The sequence below is a fragment of the Peromyscus maniculatus genome, chromosome 13 (assembly GCF_049852395.1).
Source record: "Peromyscus maniculatus bairdii isolate BWxNUB_F1_BW_parent chromosome 13, HU_Pman_BW_mat_3.1, whole genome shotgun sequence".
Lineage (NCBI taxonomy): Eukaryota > Metazoa > Chordata > Mammalia > Rodentia > Cricetidae > Peromyscus > Peromyscus maniculatus.
In genome coordinates, this window is record NC_134864.1 from 4,980,456 (window position 1) to 4,998,677 (window position 18,222).

General features: G+C 55.0%; 2 protein-coding genes across 2 annotated transcripts; both read left to right on the forward strand.

The window, feature by feature from the left end:
- Positions 1–493: 493 nt before the first annotated feature.
- On the forward strand, positions 494–6,179 carry Prss56 (serine protease 56). The gene is made up of 13 exons (XM_006984213.4): positions 494–1,455; positions 1,990–2,097; positions 2,405–2,458; positions 2,561–2,750; positions 3,121–3,220; positions 3,307–3,466; positions 3,669–3,811; positions 4,046–4,208; positions 4,335–4,514; positions 4,597–4,761; positions 4,857–4,919; positions 5,227–5,333; positions 5,627–6,179. The coding sequence occupies exons 1-13, from the start codon at positions 1,353–1,355 to the stop codon at positions 5,900–5,902; spliced, it is 1,812 nt and encodes a 603-aa protein (XP_006984275.2). The 5' UTR covers positions 494–1,352; the 3' UTR covers positions 5,903–6,179.
- Positions 6,180–8,983: 2,804 nt separating this feature from the next.
- Positions 8,984–16,822, forward strand: Chrnd (cholinergic receptor nicotinic delta subunit). Its single transcript, XM_076549513.1, has 11 exons — positions 8,984–9,489; positions 9,873–9,917; positions 10,538–10,647; positions 10,795–10,950; positions 11,169–11,281; positions 13,097–13,297; positions 13,780–13,891; positions 13,975–14,089; positions 15,396–15,600; positions 15,687–15,805; positions 16,460–16,822. Exons 1-11 carry the CDS (start codon positions 9,181–9,183, stop codon positions 16,640–16,642), a joined length of 1,668 nt encoding a protein of 555 aa, XP_076405628.1. The 5' UTR covers positions 8,984–9,180; the 3' UTR covers positions 16,643–16,822.
- Positions 16,823–18,222: the final 1,400 nt, after the last annotated feature.

The window sequence follows — 18,222 nt, forward strand, 5'->3', positions numbered from 1 at the left end:
AGGGGGGTCTGCTCTCTTCTTGCCATCGGAGTCCTGAAAGCCTGTTCTACACTGGGAAAGAGTGAGGGATGATAGCTCACGCTAACCTGGCCTGGCAGGGCAGCCGCAGGAGCCCAGGAACCACACCTCTCTGCTGAGAACTTGGAGACCATGTAAGATTTACCCTGCCATAGGCGTAGATAACTCTGATCCCTAGAGTCATTAAAGTCACAGAACACTCCCCATCTAGGATTTTCCCCACCTTCCTGAGTGCGGCGTGGTGGTAACAGAGGGGGAGAATGGGTAAGTGCTGTGGTAAACAGCCCTTTGGAAGAGAACCCAGCCCCTGGTCACACTATGTCCCAATTCCTGTACTTAAATACTTAACCCAAGTGGCCCTGGTGCCAGCATGAACTGAAGTGCTGGGGGTAGTTTGTTTTGTTTCCTCCCAAAGGCCCCGCCCCGCCCCAGGTGGTCACTGGATACCAGGACAGCTGCCTACTTATGGCCCTTCTCTCAAGACTCCCCCCTGCCAGATCAGGGTCACAGCGACTGAAAACAATGCTGGACAGACCGAGCGGGCAGGGGCAGGGGTCTGGGAGAGACTCCGGAGCCGCTGGGCCCTGCGCTCCCTGGGCCCTGCGCTCCCTGAACTGGGCCACAGCGGGGCCTTTCATCTGCCGCCTTTGCCTCTTCCCACTACCCCAGCGCAGCAATTACGGGGCAAATTAGGATGCTTTGATCATCGTTAGAAACGGCCGGCCACACGGAGGAGGGGACACTGACGAGCAATTAGGGGCAGGGGGCTGGGAGTTCAGCGGCTTGCTTAGGGGGTGAGAATGCCCAGGACACCCACCCTATCCCTCTCCTCCCTCCAAGAGCGCCTGCCCCCAGCATAGCAGTGAGCTCCCCGGGGGGCAGAAGCAGATGGGGATTCCCCCCTCCCAGCCCCTGCCCGCCGGTCTCCCTCTGCCTGGCCCCCAGCCCAACTGTCAGCTTTTCTTCCCCATCTCAGCCCCTTTGAAGCGGCCGAGGTAACAAGGGCCGCTTTGACAGTGGGGGGGACTCAGAGCCGGGACGATGAGACTTCAAAGGTGAGGGTCGAGCCCACTACCTCATTCCCCGGCCCAGGCCTGGCTGCCCTCCCATGCACTCCCCCTTCTCTCCTCTATATAGCCCCCTAGCACCATTTCCCTGAGGGCTCCCAGGAGGTGAGGGCCAGGTGAGGTGCAGACCACTAGAAACGGGCGATTCAGTGTAAGACGACAAACAGGATCGAGTGGTTTGAGGGACACAAATCCTGAGCCCGGGAAGAATCACAGGACAGGGTGGACTCCAGGAAGAGGGATCTCCTGCCTTGGCCCCAGGTCACCATGCTGCTGGCTCTGTTGCTGCTGCTGCTGCTCCTGTCCCCAGACTCCCAGACTGCCCATGGGCATCCACTGTACACGCGCTTGTCCCCCGGCACCCTGCAAGGTGAGCCAGGCTGGTCTGAGGAAGCCACTGGGATGGGAGGGGCGTAGAAGAAATGGGGCCCTGGGTAAGGAAGATGAGCTTGTCACTCGCACTTGGGGGAACCCTCGGCCTTCCAAGCCCACCTGCTGGAGGAGGGGCCTGGAGCTGGAATCTGGGAAGGAAAGAAGGGGGCAGATGGCCTCACCCAGGAAGCAGAGGCAGCAGGCATTGCCGAGGGGTCCCAGAGTTAGCGAAGCTGGAAGATGCAGGGCGGCATGCCTTGGTGATTCAGGCCTAAAGATGGATACCTCAACCACACTTCCTGGGTGTCAGTGGGCAATGATTTTCCTCTGAAGTCTTTTAGAAAGAAATTTCTCAGAGATTCCAGCCCAGTTCAATTGAGCAGCGGGAACCATCTGCCCTGGGGGCTGGGCCTCAGGCCCTGACCCCTCTCCCTGTCTCTACTTCCCACGGTCTCTCTAGACAGGCTTCAGGAAGGCTAGACTGAGGCTGTCTGCCAAGGAGATGTGACTTTGTGTCCCGTGTCCCCAGCAGTTCTGTCTGCCCAGGGGACTCAGGCACTGCAGGCTGCCCAGAGGAGTGCCCAGTGGGCCATAAGGCGTGTGTTGATGGAGATCCAGCACAGACTGCATGAATGCCAAGGTTGTACTACAGTGCTACCCCTGCTCTTCCAGGGGACTCACTCTCTCGCCCCTGCCCATCCCTTACTTTTAGGGTCCATCCTCCTTGGGGTCAGACTGATTTCGAAGGTCCAAGTGGAAGGGGTGTGCCAAACTCGAGGCATTGCGGGGAGGTGGCGACAGCGTGGGCTCATGCGGTGCAGTCCAGGGCTGCTCCAATGGTACCTGTGTGCTAGAGGGGAGTGGTGGAGAGACCAGGCTCAGACCCAGAACAGCATGGAGGATCCGCAAGAGGGCGGCAGTGAGGATCAGAGATTGTTTCTCAGCAGGCTCTGGACGGCCCAGACTTCAAGCCGCCCTCCTCCGGGACCCACCCGAGCCAGGTGAGACTAAAAGGCTCCAAGGAGCAGGGCTGAGAGCGAGGTGGACCTCGATGTGAAGACAGCTGGAACTTTTCCTTCACGACGCTGTTTCTGCCATTCTAGGACCATGCGGTGAAAGGCGCCAGGGCGTTGCCAACGTAACCCGGGCTCACAGCCGTATAGTCGGGGGCAACACGGCTCCATCCGGGTCCTGGCCTTGGCTAGTAAGACTACAACTTGGGGGGCAGCCTCTGTGCGGCGGCGTCCTGGTGGCTGCGTCCTGGGTGCTCACGGCTGCACACTGCTTCTCCGGGTACGTCGTCGAGATCCCAGGCACCTGCCCCGCAGGGCTACCCAATCCGGAAGGCGTCTAGCACCCATGAGCCAGAGCACAGCACAGCAGGTCTCTGCTGCCCCCTAGCGGAAGCCGGCTCCCAACCCTGGGCCTCCAAATGCCGGCTGCCGGGGAGGGGGACCGGGACCCCAGGGTGGGAGGGCAACATACCGTGTATTCTCCCACTCTGAGGAGCCTCCCCTTCCGAGGCCTCCCTCTCTGCCCCTAGGACCACAATAGCCACATTTGCAGGATCACTGCCCGGTGTGCATGCACGAGGGGCTGGGCCTCCAAGGGGCCTTACAGCACCTGTGTCCCTGATGCCTGTCACCCCCTGCTTGCTCTGCAGTGCCTCGAATGAGCTTCTTTGGACTGTAACGCTAGCCGAGGGGCCCCAGGGGGAGCAAGCGGAGGAAGTGCAGGTGAACCGCATCTTGCCCCACCCTAAGGTGAGAAGGCACGCCCTGTGTCCTCGGAGCTGGGAACAGCTCTCCCAAGCCCTCTTCTTAACCTTGTACCGCCACCCGCTCTCCAGTTTGACCCGCAGACCTTTCACAATGACCTGGCTTTGGTACAGCTTTGGACGCCGGTGAGCCCAGAGGGGCCGGCGCGCCCCGTATGCCTACCCCAGGGTTCTAGGGAGCCTCCTGCCGGCACCCCCTGCGCCATCGCAGGCTGGGGCGCCCTCTTCGAAGGTATTGCCAGCCAGGGCCTGGATGAACTGCAAGTGGTGGTGGACAAGCCAGCAGGGGAATCAGAGTGTGCTAAGGAGGTGGGATTTATGGAGGCTGGGATGATGTTCCAGCTCACAAACGGGGATCAAAGGGGGCATGTGGGGGCATCTCAAGGAGCAGGTTCTGCACTCCAAACGCGGACCCCCTACATTCTTTCCTGTAGACGGACCCGAGTCCGAGGCGGTGAGGGAGGCCCGCGTTCCGCTGCTCAGTGCGGACACCTGTCAAAAGGCCCTGGGGCCTGGGTTGCGTCCCAGCACCATGCTCTGCGCTGGTTACCTGGCAGGGGGCATCGACTCATGCCAGGTATGAACTCAAACTGACAGGGGGCGCTGGATGCGCTACTCCTCTAGGCAAGATAGCCCTCTTCTCTTTGGGGTCTGGCTGATAGCTCCTACCAACCGCCAAGTCTTCGTTAATAAAATGTAAACAGGTGGTAACCACAAAAGCGGCCAGAGCCGCCTTGCCTGCCAGGTACGAGACAGGTATAATACAGAGGCATGGTGAATGCATTGTTCTTTATTGGCTCTGGTCCCTTAGGGTGACTCCGGAGGCCCTTTAACCTGTTCCGAGCCCGGCCCGCACCCCAGAGAGGTCCTCTTTGGAGTCACCTCTTGGGGGGATGGCTGTGGGGAGCCAGGGAAGCCTGGGGTCTACACCCGTGTGGCAGTATTCAAAGACTGGCTGCAGGAGCAGATGAGCGGTGAGTACCCCCTGCCAACAGTGGTCCCTCAGACTGTTCTGAACAAGCCGGGTTTTCATCCCGCTGCTCTGGTCTCTGGAGGAGTTGAGGATGAGTGACAAGAGGTCCTCTGTCATCTGCTTGCAGCGGCCCCCTCCACTCGCGAGCCTAGCTGCAGAGAACTTCTAACTTGGGACCCCCGGGAGGAGGAGCCGGCCGTGGATGCCGCGGGGCTCTGCGCCTTCTACGCGCGCCTGTGCCCGGGGTCCGAGCGCTCCTGTGCACGCCTGGCTCTCCAACAGTGTCTGCAGCGCCGCCGGCGGTGCGGTCAGTCCAGTTCTCCCAGGTCGGGGTAGGGGGCCAGGCCCCACCCTGGGACGACCGCTCAGACCTTTGTCCCACCCTCTAGAGCTGCGGTCTCTGGCTCACACACTGCTCGGCCTGCTGCGGGGCGCGCAAGAGCTGCTCGGTCCCCGGCCGGGGCTGCAACGTGGAGTTCCCGTGCCTGCTCGCTCCGCTTCGTCGCTCCGGGAGTCTCCCGGCCACAATGCCCGCGAACAACGGTTGTACTCAGGTATCCCGTGTGCCCCAGCCAGGCCCAGCCCCTAGAGTCGCGGAGTCGTGTTCCCTCGCCGAGGCGTGAACCCTAACTCCGTAGCTTTCCCCCAGGATCGCAAGTTGCAGAAACCTGGTTCCAGAAGCCAAAGCCAGAGCGGCGCGCGGAAACAAAGGGTAATGTCGCCCCCTGCCGGCCTTCTTCTAGAGAGGTGATGGGACTGTCCGCTAGAAAGCCCCAAATGACAACAGAGAAGACCCGCTAATCTCCCTCTCTTCTGAGAGAACAACTTTTTAGGGAGACCTGGGACTGAGCCCTCGTTAATGTCAGATAGAAACGCTCTGCCTTGCATGACCACGGAATCTCTGCCAGCCTCACTTTCCCCATCTGGAGCCCGCTGAGGCTGCCGGCCCTGGGATGCCCATCCCTAGCACCCTCTGCTGACCGTTTTCTGATAGTCTGGGGATCTCCCCCTTCTTGCAGGCTGCCCTGGGCTGGAGCCCCTGCAACAGAAGTTGGCGGGCATTCAGCGAACACACGCCTGGATCCTACAGATCCCGGCTGAGCAATTGGCCATGAACTTTCACGAGGTAGGTTCCCAGGCTGCCCAAGCTCCTTCACAGTTGGCTGGGAAGGCTCACCTGACTGGAGCCCAGTGCAGCAAAGGGACAGGGAGGTTCAGCTTTTGCGGGGTGGTGAGCTGGGATAGATAACAGATGGGTGTGAAGAGGGCGGGGAGAGAGGCAGGAAAGAAAGGGCTCATGTGGAGGAAGGGGGAGGGGCTAGGATCTAAGTGGGTTCCCAGGCTCTAGGAGGAGGGAATGGCCCCTAGGTCAAAAACCTTCAGGAGTGGTTTTGGGGTCCCGACCTCTTCCCTCTACAGGTGCTGGCAGATCTGGGCTCCAAGACACTGACAGGGCTCTTCAGAGCTTGGGTGAGGGCCGGCTTGGGGGACCAGCGTGTAGTCTTCAGCGGCCTGGTGGGCTTGGAGCCTTCTACACTGGCTCATAGTCTCCCTCGGCTGCTGGTCCAGGCTCTGAACGCCTTCCGCTCAGCTTTCCAGACAGAAGGAGAGCCCCAGGGACCCTGGATGGGTGTGGGACAGGGACAGAAGCCAGGCAAGGAGCACCACCGCCAACTCCAGCCTCTTGTTCACTGAGCCAGGAAGCCACGTGAGGGTCACACTGTCCCCAGGGGCTAAGGAGGTTGTAGGACAAACTCTCACTATCCCAGTTGATCTTGTATGTGTGGATAGAGTGGGGGTCCTGTACCTCACATGTCTTCCCAAATGTGTCACCAGACACTCACAGCTGCTTTAATAAATGTTATTTATAATCCACACTAAAATCTGGAGCTTTATTGGGATGGGAAGAGGGGACATTAGATGGGTGGAGGGCAGGGGCCAGCCCCCGGAAGCAGTTAGCAGAGATGACAGAGAAGCAGGAGGGAGCCAGGAGTGGCGGCCCGTGCTTGCAGTTCTAGCACTCTGGAAACCGAGGCAAGGGGATTGCTATGAGTGGGGGAAGTGCTACACAAGCACCAGGCTCTGAGTTCGGGTCCTCAGCACCCACCTGTCACCCTCGCCCTGGAGGAGGACAGGGCAGTGGGGACAGACAGGTCTCAGGAGGCCTCTGGCCATTCTAGCTGCTCCAGGCGAGCTCTAAGTTCAGGGAGAGGCTCTGTCTTCAAAAAGAAGGTGGAGGGGTGCAGTTGGATCCCAGCAGCAGCTACAGGGCCTTGGTCCTCCTGTGCCTTCTGTGATACCTCAGTAAAACCCCCACTCTATCCCCTACAGACAAAGAGAAGCTTAAACGGGGATTCCTAAGTGTAGATAAGAACTTAGACCCCTTTTCCCCAGGTGGCTGTATCTGCTACAGGGACTTTGGAAAAGTCAGGATATTCGACCAAAAGACTAAAAAGGGAGGCGGGTTAAAATAAATTATATGGTCTGTGCCTTTAAGAACTAGCCTCACAAAGAAAGGGGAGCGCTCCTTCCCACCTCCCTGCTGTGAGTGAGAGATTTGGAAGAGCCTCCCTGGAGGCTTGTAAACTTAGAAAACACCTTACTTTTGCATTCTGTACCTAAAGTCTCCAGTGGCGGCTTCGAGGATGCAATCTAGGCACAACAAGACTCTCACTCTATTGTCTCAAAAAGGGGGCCTTAGACAAAGATATCTCAATATAGATAGACCCAGGCCAGTTTCAAGTCCCCAGAAATGATGGTGCCAGCCCCAGGAACTCAAAAGAACAGAGTCAGGATGTCTGATGGTAACCAATTAACCACGAGATGCCCCTCTCTGGAGATAACATGACCAGACCCTGGAGATGAGTTGTAAAACTTCTGACAGGGCAAACAGATAAGCTAGAATAAGATAAAGTCCAGGCCCGGGAAAAACTGGACCAATCAAGGATGGACCCGTACTAACCCCCTCCCCTCTAAGAAATTTTATGAGTTTTGCCTATAAAAACTAACTTCCCCAAGAAAGAGTAACTCCTCCCTGCCTCACTTGAGATGGCCTGAGATGAGTTCCCTGTCATGACTTGTAACAGATAAACCTTGCTTTTGCATTCTGGTATGCTCGTCCTTGGTGGCCTCTCTGGGGGTTACGATCTGGGCACAACACCTTCCTTGTCTCCCTCTCAGTTCCGGAAATGTGGCCTCTGGCGGGGCCGTCTCAAGTGGCTGATCAGTGACATGAAGGTGTGCAAATCATGCCGGGGGGAGCGGGAGAGCAAGGCTGTGCTCTTCTGCCTGAGTGAGGACAAGGACACCTTCCTGGGGGAGGGCACAGAGATGCGGCAGGTGATGCAGGCCAAACCCATGACAAGATGCTGCCAGACCAGCACTGCCACTGTGCCCTCTATGGTGTGACCTATGAGACCAAAGACAGCAAGAAAGACGACCTGCAGCTCATCTTCTGTGTCTCCAGGAGTGTCCCCCACCCCTGCATGCGAGCAAAGTGATCCACATCGGCTCCAAAGCTGCCACCAGGAAGTACAAGAAGTACAACCAATGTGTCCAAAGACGTCAAGGACATCTGCACCCTGGCAGGGACAGCGACAGGGCTCTCATCTCCCTGAGGGCAAGTCCTTAGGCGTCACCTCCAATCCCCTGCCTAGAACAAAGAACAGCCTCAGAACTGCCCGTGGCTATTGCAGGTGGTGCCCTTCTTGCCCTGGCCGGACCCCGTGGGCACCCCTGCACCCCACTGCCAAACAGTATTCCTGACCCTAGACCAGCGGCTTCCCACCATTCCTGACAGCTCCAGCTTGTGCAAACCCTTTTGTCTTGTGCAGAGCAGATCAGGATGCCCCAGGCACCCAGTTTGAAGATGGGTTGCATTCTTTTAGCATCTTATCCCTCCTGTGAACTTCTAACCAGTGTTTACTCTGGGTGTGTCCAACTCAGTGTGTGAATGGAAACTTGTAGAGTGACCCGTCCTTGCCCAGTGAGTCCCCCTCCCTTTTCCCTTGGTCTTGGTGACTCATGGAAGCAGGGAAGGTAAGGGACCTTCAGTTAAAATTAAATAAAGAAAAGAAATGGCCGGGCGGTGGTGGCTCATGCCTTTGATCCCAGCACTCGGGAGGCAGAGCCAGGCGGATCTCTGTGAGTTCGAGGCCAGCCTGGACTACATACAGAGCGAGATCCAGGACAGGCACCAAAACTACACAGAGAAACCATGTCTTGAAAAAAACCAAAATAAATAAATGAATGAATGAATGAATGAGAAAAGAAATGAGCCGGCATGATGGCTTAGCAGGTAACGGCACCTGCTACCAAGCCTGGCAACCTGAGTTTGATTGCCAGGACCCACATGGGGAAAGAAAAGAATTAATTCCTTCAAGTTATCCTCTGACTTCCACACATGTGCCGTGAAACACACACACACACACACACACACACACACACACACACACTAATATTTAATAGACTATTTAAAAACAGATGAGATGCAGAACAACAGACTTTGATCTCCACAGGCCCGCACACAAGCGCAGACACACATGTACACACACTAGACGCATGTACACACCACACACACACACACACACACACACACACACACACACACACACACACACACCACGTGTCCCTACCCTCCATCACCTTCCCAGCCCCCACCCTCCCAGCTCTCTGTGACAATCCCTGCCTGGGATCTTTGCATCCTGCCCTAGCTGGCAAGCCCCACCCCCCATCACCAGCCTTGAAGTATCAGATTGCGTTTCCGGCCCCTTCTTTCCAAACCCCCAAAGCCAACCCAGCACCTGTTCCATTCCACAGCCAACAGGCTGAGTGGAAGACATAACCCAGTCAGAGGTGGGGGATGGCAGGGCCTGTGCCCATCCTGGGGCTGCTGGCTGCCCTTGTGTGTGGTAAGGGGGACTCTCTATGCCCACCGGCCCCCCACCACCACTGCAGGGTCCCCTCCCCTCACCATGCCTAATTCCCACCCCCACTCAAGCTTTCCTAACTTCAGGTACCCCACTCCCAGGGAGCAGCAGGCTTCCCTCTGCTCTGCCCTGACCCAGCAGGACCACAGGGAAGCTTCCTTTCTGGGTCCAGTGACCAGCACCCTGTTCCTCTCCCCGAACCTCCCAGGCAGCTGGGCCCTGAATGAGGAGCAACGGCTGATCCAGCACCTGTTCCAGGAAAGGGGCTACAAGAAGGAACTTCGGCCGGTAGCTCGCAAGGAGGACAGAGTGGATGTCTCACTAACTCTCACCCTCTCCAACCTCATCTCCCTGGTGAGTGGACCGTTTGGGATGGGACAGACAGGGAGAGGAAGGAGAGAATGGACGGTTGCTCTAGGCTGACCAGCTCCTCTTCCATGAGACATGCCTGAGTGTTCTCCGTGCCGGATGGCATCACAGTCCTCAGCCACCCAAAGCCAGCAGCTCTGCCCTCCGCTGTCGCTGCTGGTCGCTATGCGGCCCCCAGGACTCCCCGCAGCAGCCCTCCGCCCTCTGATTTGGTAGTTTGCCGACCCACCTCTATCCTCTGCTCCAGCAGGACTGGCCCTTCCAGATGCCGTGGTCCCCTGGAACCAGGCAGATTAGATGCCTGGTGAGTGAGTTTGGGTGAAAGACTGGTGGGAACCTTTGGTGACAGCCCTCTTATCTGGTTTCAGAAAGAAGTGGAGGAGACCCTCACCACCAACGTGTGGATAGATCACGTAAGGACACCCTGCTGAAGGCTCCGGCCTCTTGTGCTCACTTCTGCTAGGGATCCACGAGCTCCTTCGGACACTCCTTTGGGAGAGCTTGACTACACAGAGCCCAGCGAGGCCTCTGCTAGCTCCAAGGACATGTCCGAGACGACTAGGGTTCCCCTGTGCTAAAATTACCACCCTGTCCTGAGTTGCTTTGTTGCTGTTTTGAGACAGGGTTCTCTGTCCCTATTTTCCTGGCTGGCCTAGAACTTATGGTGTTGACCAGGCTAGCCCCAAACTCACAGAGATTCATTTGCATCTGCCTCTTGACCACTGGGACTAAAGGTGTACACCACCACATCGGCCCCCATTGCAAGTCACTCTTCTCATCAAAATATCAGAACTGGTAGAGTTTATGACATCAAAACAAGCCTCCCAGGATGAAAATTGTGTTCCTTGGTGGCAGCATACATGTCCCACACAACTGTCGGTGACAAGCCTGAGGTCTCACTCTTTACCTGTCTCCCCCAAATTTCTTTTGTCCCAACTCACAGGCTTTGCTCCATCTTCCCTAGAGAAGTGAGGACTGCTGGGGAGGATAGACAGTGCAGAGCCCGCTTCTGATGTGCTTTTTGGACTTCTAGGCCTGGACAGACAGCCGGCTGCAATGGGATGCTGAAGAGTTTGGAAACGTCACTGTCCTGCGCCTGCCCTCCGACATGGTGTGGCTGCCGGAGATTGTGCTGGAGAACAAGTTGAGAGGCGCTCTCCCAGACCCCCCTCCCTCCTCCTGCTCCCCTTCCGTGTGCCCCTCAGCCTGCACCTCCGACCCTGCCTGCCCTCCCTTCCTCCCCTTCCTGACCGCCCAGGGCACACAGTGACCATGGTCCCCACCCCACAGCAATGACGGCTCCTTCCAGCTTTCCTTCGCCTGCAATGTGCTCGTTTACAATTCGGGCGCTGTGACCTGGCTGCCACCATCCATCTTCCGTTCCTCCTGCCCCATCTCGGTCACCTACTTTCCTTTTGATTGGCAGAACTGCTCCCTCAAATTCAGGTACGTCCACCTGAATGTCTCTCGGTCCAGGGCACCCTGCCGGGGGCAGGAGGTGGTGAATGAAATGCTCTCAGGCAGAGGCCTTGGTCCCGTGCTGACCAGAATCCTCTCAGACCATGGCCTTCCCCAGCTATCCCTCCCCTCTCTGCCTCCACCTCCTGCCCTCAGAAGCCCCATCCAGAGACTCAAGGTCACTCTTTGCCTACTGATCTCTCCAGTTCACTCAAGTATACAGCCAAGGAGATCAGACTTAGCCTGAAGCTGGAGGAGGAGGAAGATGGCCGCACCTACCCCATCGAGTGGATTATCATTGACCCTGAAGGTTTCACAGGTACTTCAGACACCATGGTGGGCTGGCCCTGAAGACACATACATTGTGGATGTGCATACAGTCACACCAGCACTTCACACACTCACAGCTAGGACACCAACGTGTGTACAGGCAGGGACGGCATGCAAGCACAGCCTGCACACCTACGTTTACTGACCCAAAGAGACTCCAGAGTCAGAGCGGAAGGAAGCAGGGACGCTCTCATCACTACTACCCTCAACACATTCAGGACATACTTGTGAATATGGCAGGGTCTCTGAGGGTGGATGTGGCTGATACAGGGGTGATCGGGCCTTCCTGCACCTAGAGAGCCTGGAGATGTGGCTGGGGATCCCATGGATGAATGTAGGGGTAGGGCTGATACAGGGGTGATCGGGCCTTCCTGCACCACAGACTGCATCTGGGAGAAGCTCAGCTCTGTGGGGCTCCCTGCTCAGCCCTGTCCAGAAGAACCTGAGTCTTCCAGTTTCAGGTTGGGACATCCTAGATGGGAGTTTTATACTCATCTAATGTTCTCCCTAAGATCTAGGCCAAGGAAGAATGGCCAAGAAATGGCACTGGAGCTTTGGTTTTTAACTTGGAAGACAGACTCAAAAGAGCATGGTAATCTGTAATCTCAGTACTGGGGAGGCAGAAACAGCTGCCCAGTTTCAAAGCCAGTCTGGTCCACACAAGGAGTTTCAGGCCAGCCAGGGCTACATGCCAAGACCTGTTTCAAAAAACTAACAAAACAAAAGGGGAAGAAAAGCCAGTGTGGTGGTGCATACCTGTAATCCCTGTACTTCAGAGGCCAGGATAGGAGGATCATGAGTTCAAAGGCAGCCTTGACTACGTAGTGATACCATGATACCAGCCTGAACTGCAAACTCCAGGACTGAGAGCATATGTTTTAATTTAATATATATATAAAACTATATATATATATATATATATATATATATATATATATATATATATATATATATATATATATATATATTTTACTCTGTGTGTGTGTGGGGGGGGGGGATTCGAGCCGTGCCATAGCACATGTGTCAAGGTCAGAGGGCAATTAGCGTGAGTCAGTTCTCTCCTTTCTGGAGTCCCAGAGATTGAATTCAGGTCTTCAGACTTGGCAGACACCTTCCGACTCATGGAGCCATCTCATTGGCTCCTGACAGGGAATTTTAAAAACTTTAATTGTCACACAACCTACTTTTGACTTGTTATAACTTTAAAAAAAATATTACTTATCTATTTTATGTGTCTCAGTGTCTCGTCTGCAAGTATGCCTGCATATCAGAAGAGGGCATCTGATCCCATGGGACTACAGTTACAGACAGTTGTGAGCAGCCATGTGGGTGCTGGAAATTGAACCCAGGACTTCTGGAAGAGCTGCCAAGTGCTCTTAACTGCTGAGCCATCTCTCCAGACCCTTGTGATACCTTTTAAGTCAAAATATATTACTTATTTGAACCCTGTATGGCTTCAGCTTCTGGGTTTTTTCCCCAAGGGGAGAGAGACAGAGAGACAGAGACAGAGAGAGACAGAGACAGAGACAGACAGAGAGAGAAAAAACAAAACAAACAAAAACCATAAAAGAAACCCCCCAGAAAAAAATCAGAGGAAAACTTCTTCCTCAGAGACTGAACCTGCTAGTCTAACCCCCAGAGACAGACCCCACAGTACCCACGACTCCTCCATGCCTCAGCCCCCTCAGACAACACCCTAAGCCTGCTTTGCTCCATCCCGGCCCTTCATTCCATCCCAAGAGCCCTTGGCCCCATGGGTTCCCTTCTCCAGCTTGATCCCAAGCTGTCCTTCTACATCCCTCAGAGAACGGTGAATGGGAGATAGTCCACCGGGCAGCTAAGGTCAATGTGGACCCCAGTGTCCCGATGGACAGCACCAACCACCAAGACATCACCTTCTACCTCATCATCCGCCGCAAACCTCTCTTCTACATCATCAACATCCTGGTCCCCTGTGTGCTCATCTCCTTCATGATCAACCTGGTCTTCTACCTGCCAGGCGACTGTGAGCCTCATGTCCCCACCCCGTCTCCCTGGCAGCCTCTCCCTAGGCCCCCTAGCACAGGGGTTCCAGCCCTGCCCTTCTCTCGTGGTGAGAGGAGCCATGACTGTGGACGGCACTGTGTGTAACTCAGCAGGAACGGCAGGCAGGCCTGGCTGGTCTTTGGTTTAGGAACTGCATGTTGGGGTTCTACTAGGATGCCTGGGAACTTTCCAAGTGGCGGGGGCTGGGCAAACATATAGTTAGTGTTGATCACTTACCTAATTTTATGCTTGAAATGCTTTGAGAAACAGGGAGTTTGAGATTAGGGTTTGTTTGATTAGATCTCTCAACTAACAAGCTGTGGAGTCAGGATTTAAACCCAGCCACAGGATGCTGTACTCTATGATGCTCATCATGGTATTGTGAAGAGTGGTAGCAGGGCCCTGCCATGGGGGGCCTTGTGGACTGGAAGTGTGGGCTTCCAGCTAGGTCTTACTCTCCAGGTGGAGAGAAGACATCAGTGGCCATCTCGGTGCTCCTGGCCCAATCTGTCTTCCTGTTGCTTATCTCCAAGAGGCTGCCTGCCACATCCATGGCCATCCCCCTGGTAGGCAAGTGAGTATCGTCCTGCCCACGCCCAGGCCTGCCCGTGCCCCTGGCCCTTAGTCCCCAGCTCCAGGCATGGTGTGTGCCCTCAGGTTCCTGCTCTTTGGTATGGTGCTGGTCACCATGGTCGTGGTCATCTGTGTCATCGTGCTTAACGTCCACTTCCGAACACCCAGCACCCATGTGCTGTCCGAGGGAGTCAAGAAGGTGAGCGTTTGCCTGAAGCTGGAAACCGAGTCCTGGCCAGGATGAGCGTTGGGAACGATGAGTATGCTCAGAAGTACGGCAGAAGCACTGGTCCTGTGGCGCTATCCTCGGCTCCACTAAACTTCAAAAAAATAAGGGGCCAGTTAGGTGGCTCAGTGGGCTGGAGCACCTGCCACCAAGCTTGGCCACCTGAGTTTGAATCCCAGGACCCACATGGTATAAAGGGGAGGACAGACTACACACACACACACACACACACACACAAATAAATAAATAAATAAATAAATAAATAAATAAATAAATAAATAAATGCAATTTTAAAAGTAAAACAAAATGAAGCAGTAATTTTGGTGAGGACACACAGGACAAGGTGCTTGGAACAAGCCTGTCTTTGCTCCAAGCCTCTCCCGGCAGCAGGCTCTTCTGGAACAGGTCATCTTCAGGATGATGGCTCTGTATCTCTTTAACAGCATTTGTCTTTAATTGCTTGAAGGGAGAGCTCAACATTCGGACTTTTATTTATTGGGACAGGGTCTTACTAAACAGCTTATAAAAAGAGGGAGAATGGGTATAGAGCTCAGCTGGTAGAGTGTGCTTGCCTAGCATACACAAGGCCCATTACTGAATGTGAACCCAGCTGACGACACAGGCCTGTAATCCTTGAGGGAGGATCAGAAGTTCAAGGTCATTCTCAGCTACATGGTGAGTTCTAGGCTAACCTGGGATACAGGAGACCCTGATTCAAATAAAGAAAAGGAAAAGAAGAGGAAGAGGAAGAAAAAAGAGGAGAGAGGGGGAAGGAGGAGGCTGGGGTGTGGCTCTGTGATAAAGTGTATGCTCAGCCGGGTGGTGGTGGCGTACACCTTTAATCCCAGCACCCGGGAGGCAGAGCCAGGCAGATCTCTGTGAGTTCGAGGCCAGCCTAGTCTACAGAGCGAGATCCAGGACAGGCACCAAAACTACACAGAGAAACCCTGTCTTGAAAAACCAAGAAAAAAAAAAAAGCATATGCTCAAACTCTTAATTCTCCTGCCTCAGCCTTCTGAATGCTAGGAGTAAAGGTATGTATCCCCACCCTCAACTTTTTGTTTTTAATATTTATTTTCAGTGACCGAGTTCTGCTCTGTCTGAGTGATGAGGGAGAGTTGACAGCATCCTTCATGCCAATCAGTGGGGGATCTGGGAAAGAGATGATGGGGTCAGCCTGGGAGTTGTATGTGGCAATGGCAACCAGAGACATCAGAATGTATAAAAGTCACTCCACATTTGTGAAATGGCCTATCTTGTGTCCCCTTGACTGCTCAAGTTCTTCCTGGAGATCCTGCCCAAGCTCCTGCACATGTCCCACCCAGCAGAGGATGACCCTGTCCTCAGGACCCCCATCCGGAGGAGCAGCTCCCTGGGATACATCTCCAAGGCCGAGGAGTATTTCTCTCTTAAGTCCCGCAGTGACCTCATGTTTGAGAAGCAGTCGGAGCGCCATGGGCTGGCCCAGCGCCTCACCACAGCCCGTGAGTTCTGGTAGCCTTGGAGCTTGGCCCCTGTGTGGGCAGTGGGTGTGGAGAGGCGTCACTCCTGCCCCCACTCATGTCTACAGGCAGGCCCCCAGCAAGCTCTGAGCAGGCACAACAGGAGCTCTTCACCGAGTTGAAGCCAGCTGTGGATGGGGCAAACTTCATCGTCAACCACATGAGGGACCAAAACAGTTACAACGAGGTGAGTGATCAGTGGTATACCGACCAAGGGAATTCTGTCTTCCCCTCATACACTTCATGCCTCATAAGCCCACTTAGATGAAGAGATGCATGATGGGTAAGGATCCCTTGATGTATGTTCTCCCAAGAAGGCAGAATTCTTTCATGAAACCCCACAGCATCACACTGGGTGAGGCCCAAGGTCGGGGGCCCAAGCAGACGTACGACCCTACCCCCCCAGGACACATTCCAAGTACTTCTTAGGGTCCCTCCTTTCTGCTGAGATACTCCAGACCATGTCAGATGTTAATTATATTTATTTTACTATCATGCTACTTTTGTGGTACTAGGGATTGACTCAGAGCTTTATGTATGCTGGGAAAGCACAGGTGCCACAGAGCTACACTCCCAGCCCGGCCCCAGACCTTTCAAAGGCAGCCATACTGGGTTGTCTACTCTTAAGCAACTTCTTAACAGTTCTTCATTATATACCCTGTTCATATATGGCTGGAAACAGCCCTGAATGGCTTAGGCCCTTCCTTACTGGGAGTGATAGCAGCCTGAGGTGACCCCCACAGACACATAGAAGCCAAGTCTATGTGCCTCCATTTCTGGGGGTATGGGCCTGCAGTCTGAGGACTTCCCTCATCCCATGGTGTCTTGGCCCTCCTTGTAGGAGAAGGACAACTGGAACCAGGTGGCCCGTACACTGGACCGTCTCTGCCTGTTTGTGGTGACACCCGTGATGGTGGTGGGCACGGCCTGGATCTTCCTGCAGGGTGTCTACAACCAGCCCCCACCCCAGCCTTTCCCCGGGGACCCCTTCTCCTATGATGAGCAGGACAGGCGCTTCATCTAGAGCGAGCGTGAGTGGGCATCCGGGAACAGTCTGAGAACAGCAGTTAGTTCCTGGCCGTGAGCTTGGGCCTAACCGGTGCCGTGTGGCTGGGCTGAGGTCATGGTAGGGAGAGGCCCCCTCCCAGGAGCAATTTCTTTCCCAATAAAGGAGGGGGAACTTGAGATGGGCTGAGAGTGGACATGGTGGGAGGGAGGACCCAGGGATGGGGGAGAGGCAGGGGGCTTGCTCGGGGGCCAGGGAGCTGACACTGGACTGGCTTCTTGGGAAGAGCACCGGAAGGGCCCTCAGCCTGAGCCGCTTCTCTGCCTTGCTCCCTTCCGGGGCAGGTCAGAACTGAGCTTCCTGTTTCTGTGCCTTCCTGTCCCACCTGCTCCTCAAACTCGGGCTCCCAGTGCCCACCCAGGGCCGAAGAGGGGGTACCCCGTCTCCAGTCCCCAGGGGAAGTAGGTTGTATATAGTGAGGGACTGTCCTGAGTGTCATCTGCCAGCCCCTGATTCCTTGGTCATTCTATCTGAGTCCTTCTGAGAAGCTGGGGACTGGTGTGGGAGGGTCGTGCTTGGCATCACTTAAGGCCCCATCAGCCTGAGTCACACATATCACCAGGCCCCAGCCCCCCAAGGCATCCCTACACCAATTCCCTTCCTCCTTGTCCCCAGGTTCCCCAAACCAGGGTTGCTTTGCAATATTTGAGGCACACTTATAATAAAGAATTGTCTGAAGTTCAAATTTAAATGTGTACCCAGTTGTCTTTTTGTTTGTTTGTTTTGTTTTTGTTGTTGTTGTTGTTTTTCGAGACAGGGTTTCTCTGTGTAGCTTTGGAGTCTGTCCTGGGACTCACTCTGTAGACCAGGCTGGCCTTGAACTCATGGCAATCCACCTGGCTCTGCCTCCTGAGTACTGGGATTTATGATCCTGGGGGTGGAACCCACAGGCCTGCACGGAGGCAAGCCTTCCCATCAGTCAGCTGCACCCCAGCCCTTAGCTGCAGAGTCTTCATCTGCACGGTGCATGAGGTCAGACCCGTTCTCAAGTTGTGATCAACACTGAGTGTGTTTGTTGGGGTAAAATACCTGTGTTCCAGAAACCTAGGGAACTCCGAGGGTCATTTCTGATCCTGGTCCTCATTTGTGGGCTTGGGTTGCAGGACACAGTCAGAGGGCTTTGTGCCCAGGATTCTTGCATCCTAGCCTATCGTTGTGGCAGAGAGGAGCCCAGACAGGAGACAGTGGCCCAGTCATCTGCCTCCTTGTTGTACTGATGTGAGGTTATCATAGCTCAGTCTATCTCATCACAGTGAAGTGGTGATGCCATTTGGTCCTGACAGCAGCAGGTAAGGGTTTGCATCTTGAGATGTGACTGAGGAAAAGGAAAACCCATTTCAACCCCAAACCAACCCTAAGTGCATCCAGAGTGAACTGTCCATGAACTCAAGGGGAAGTTCAGGAAGAGCAGCTTGACCCGACACATACCAGAGAAGCAGGGAGTCCAGGACTCCCCAGATTTATCCAGCCATCCCTATACACGAAGAGCTGGAAGAGGTCCTCATCTGCCGTTACTGGCTACGTCTCTGGGCCATTCA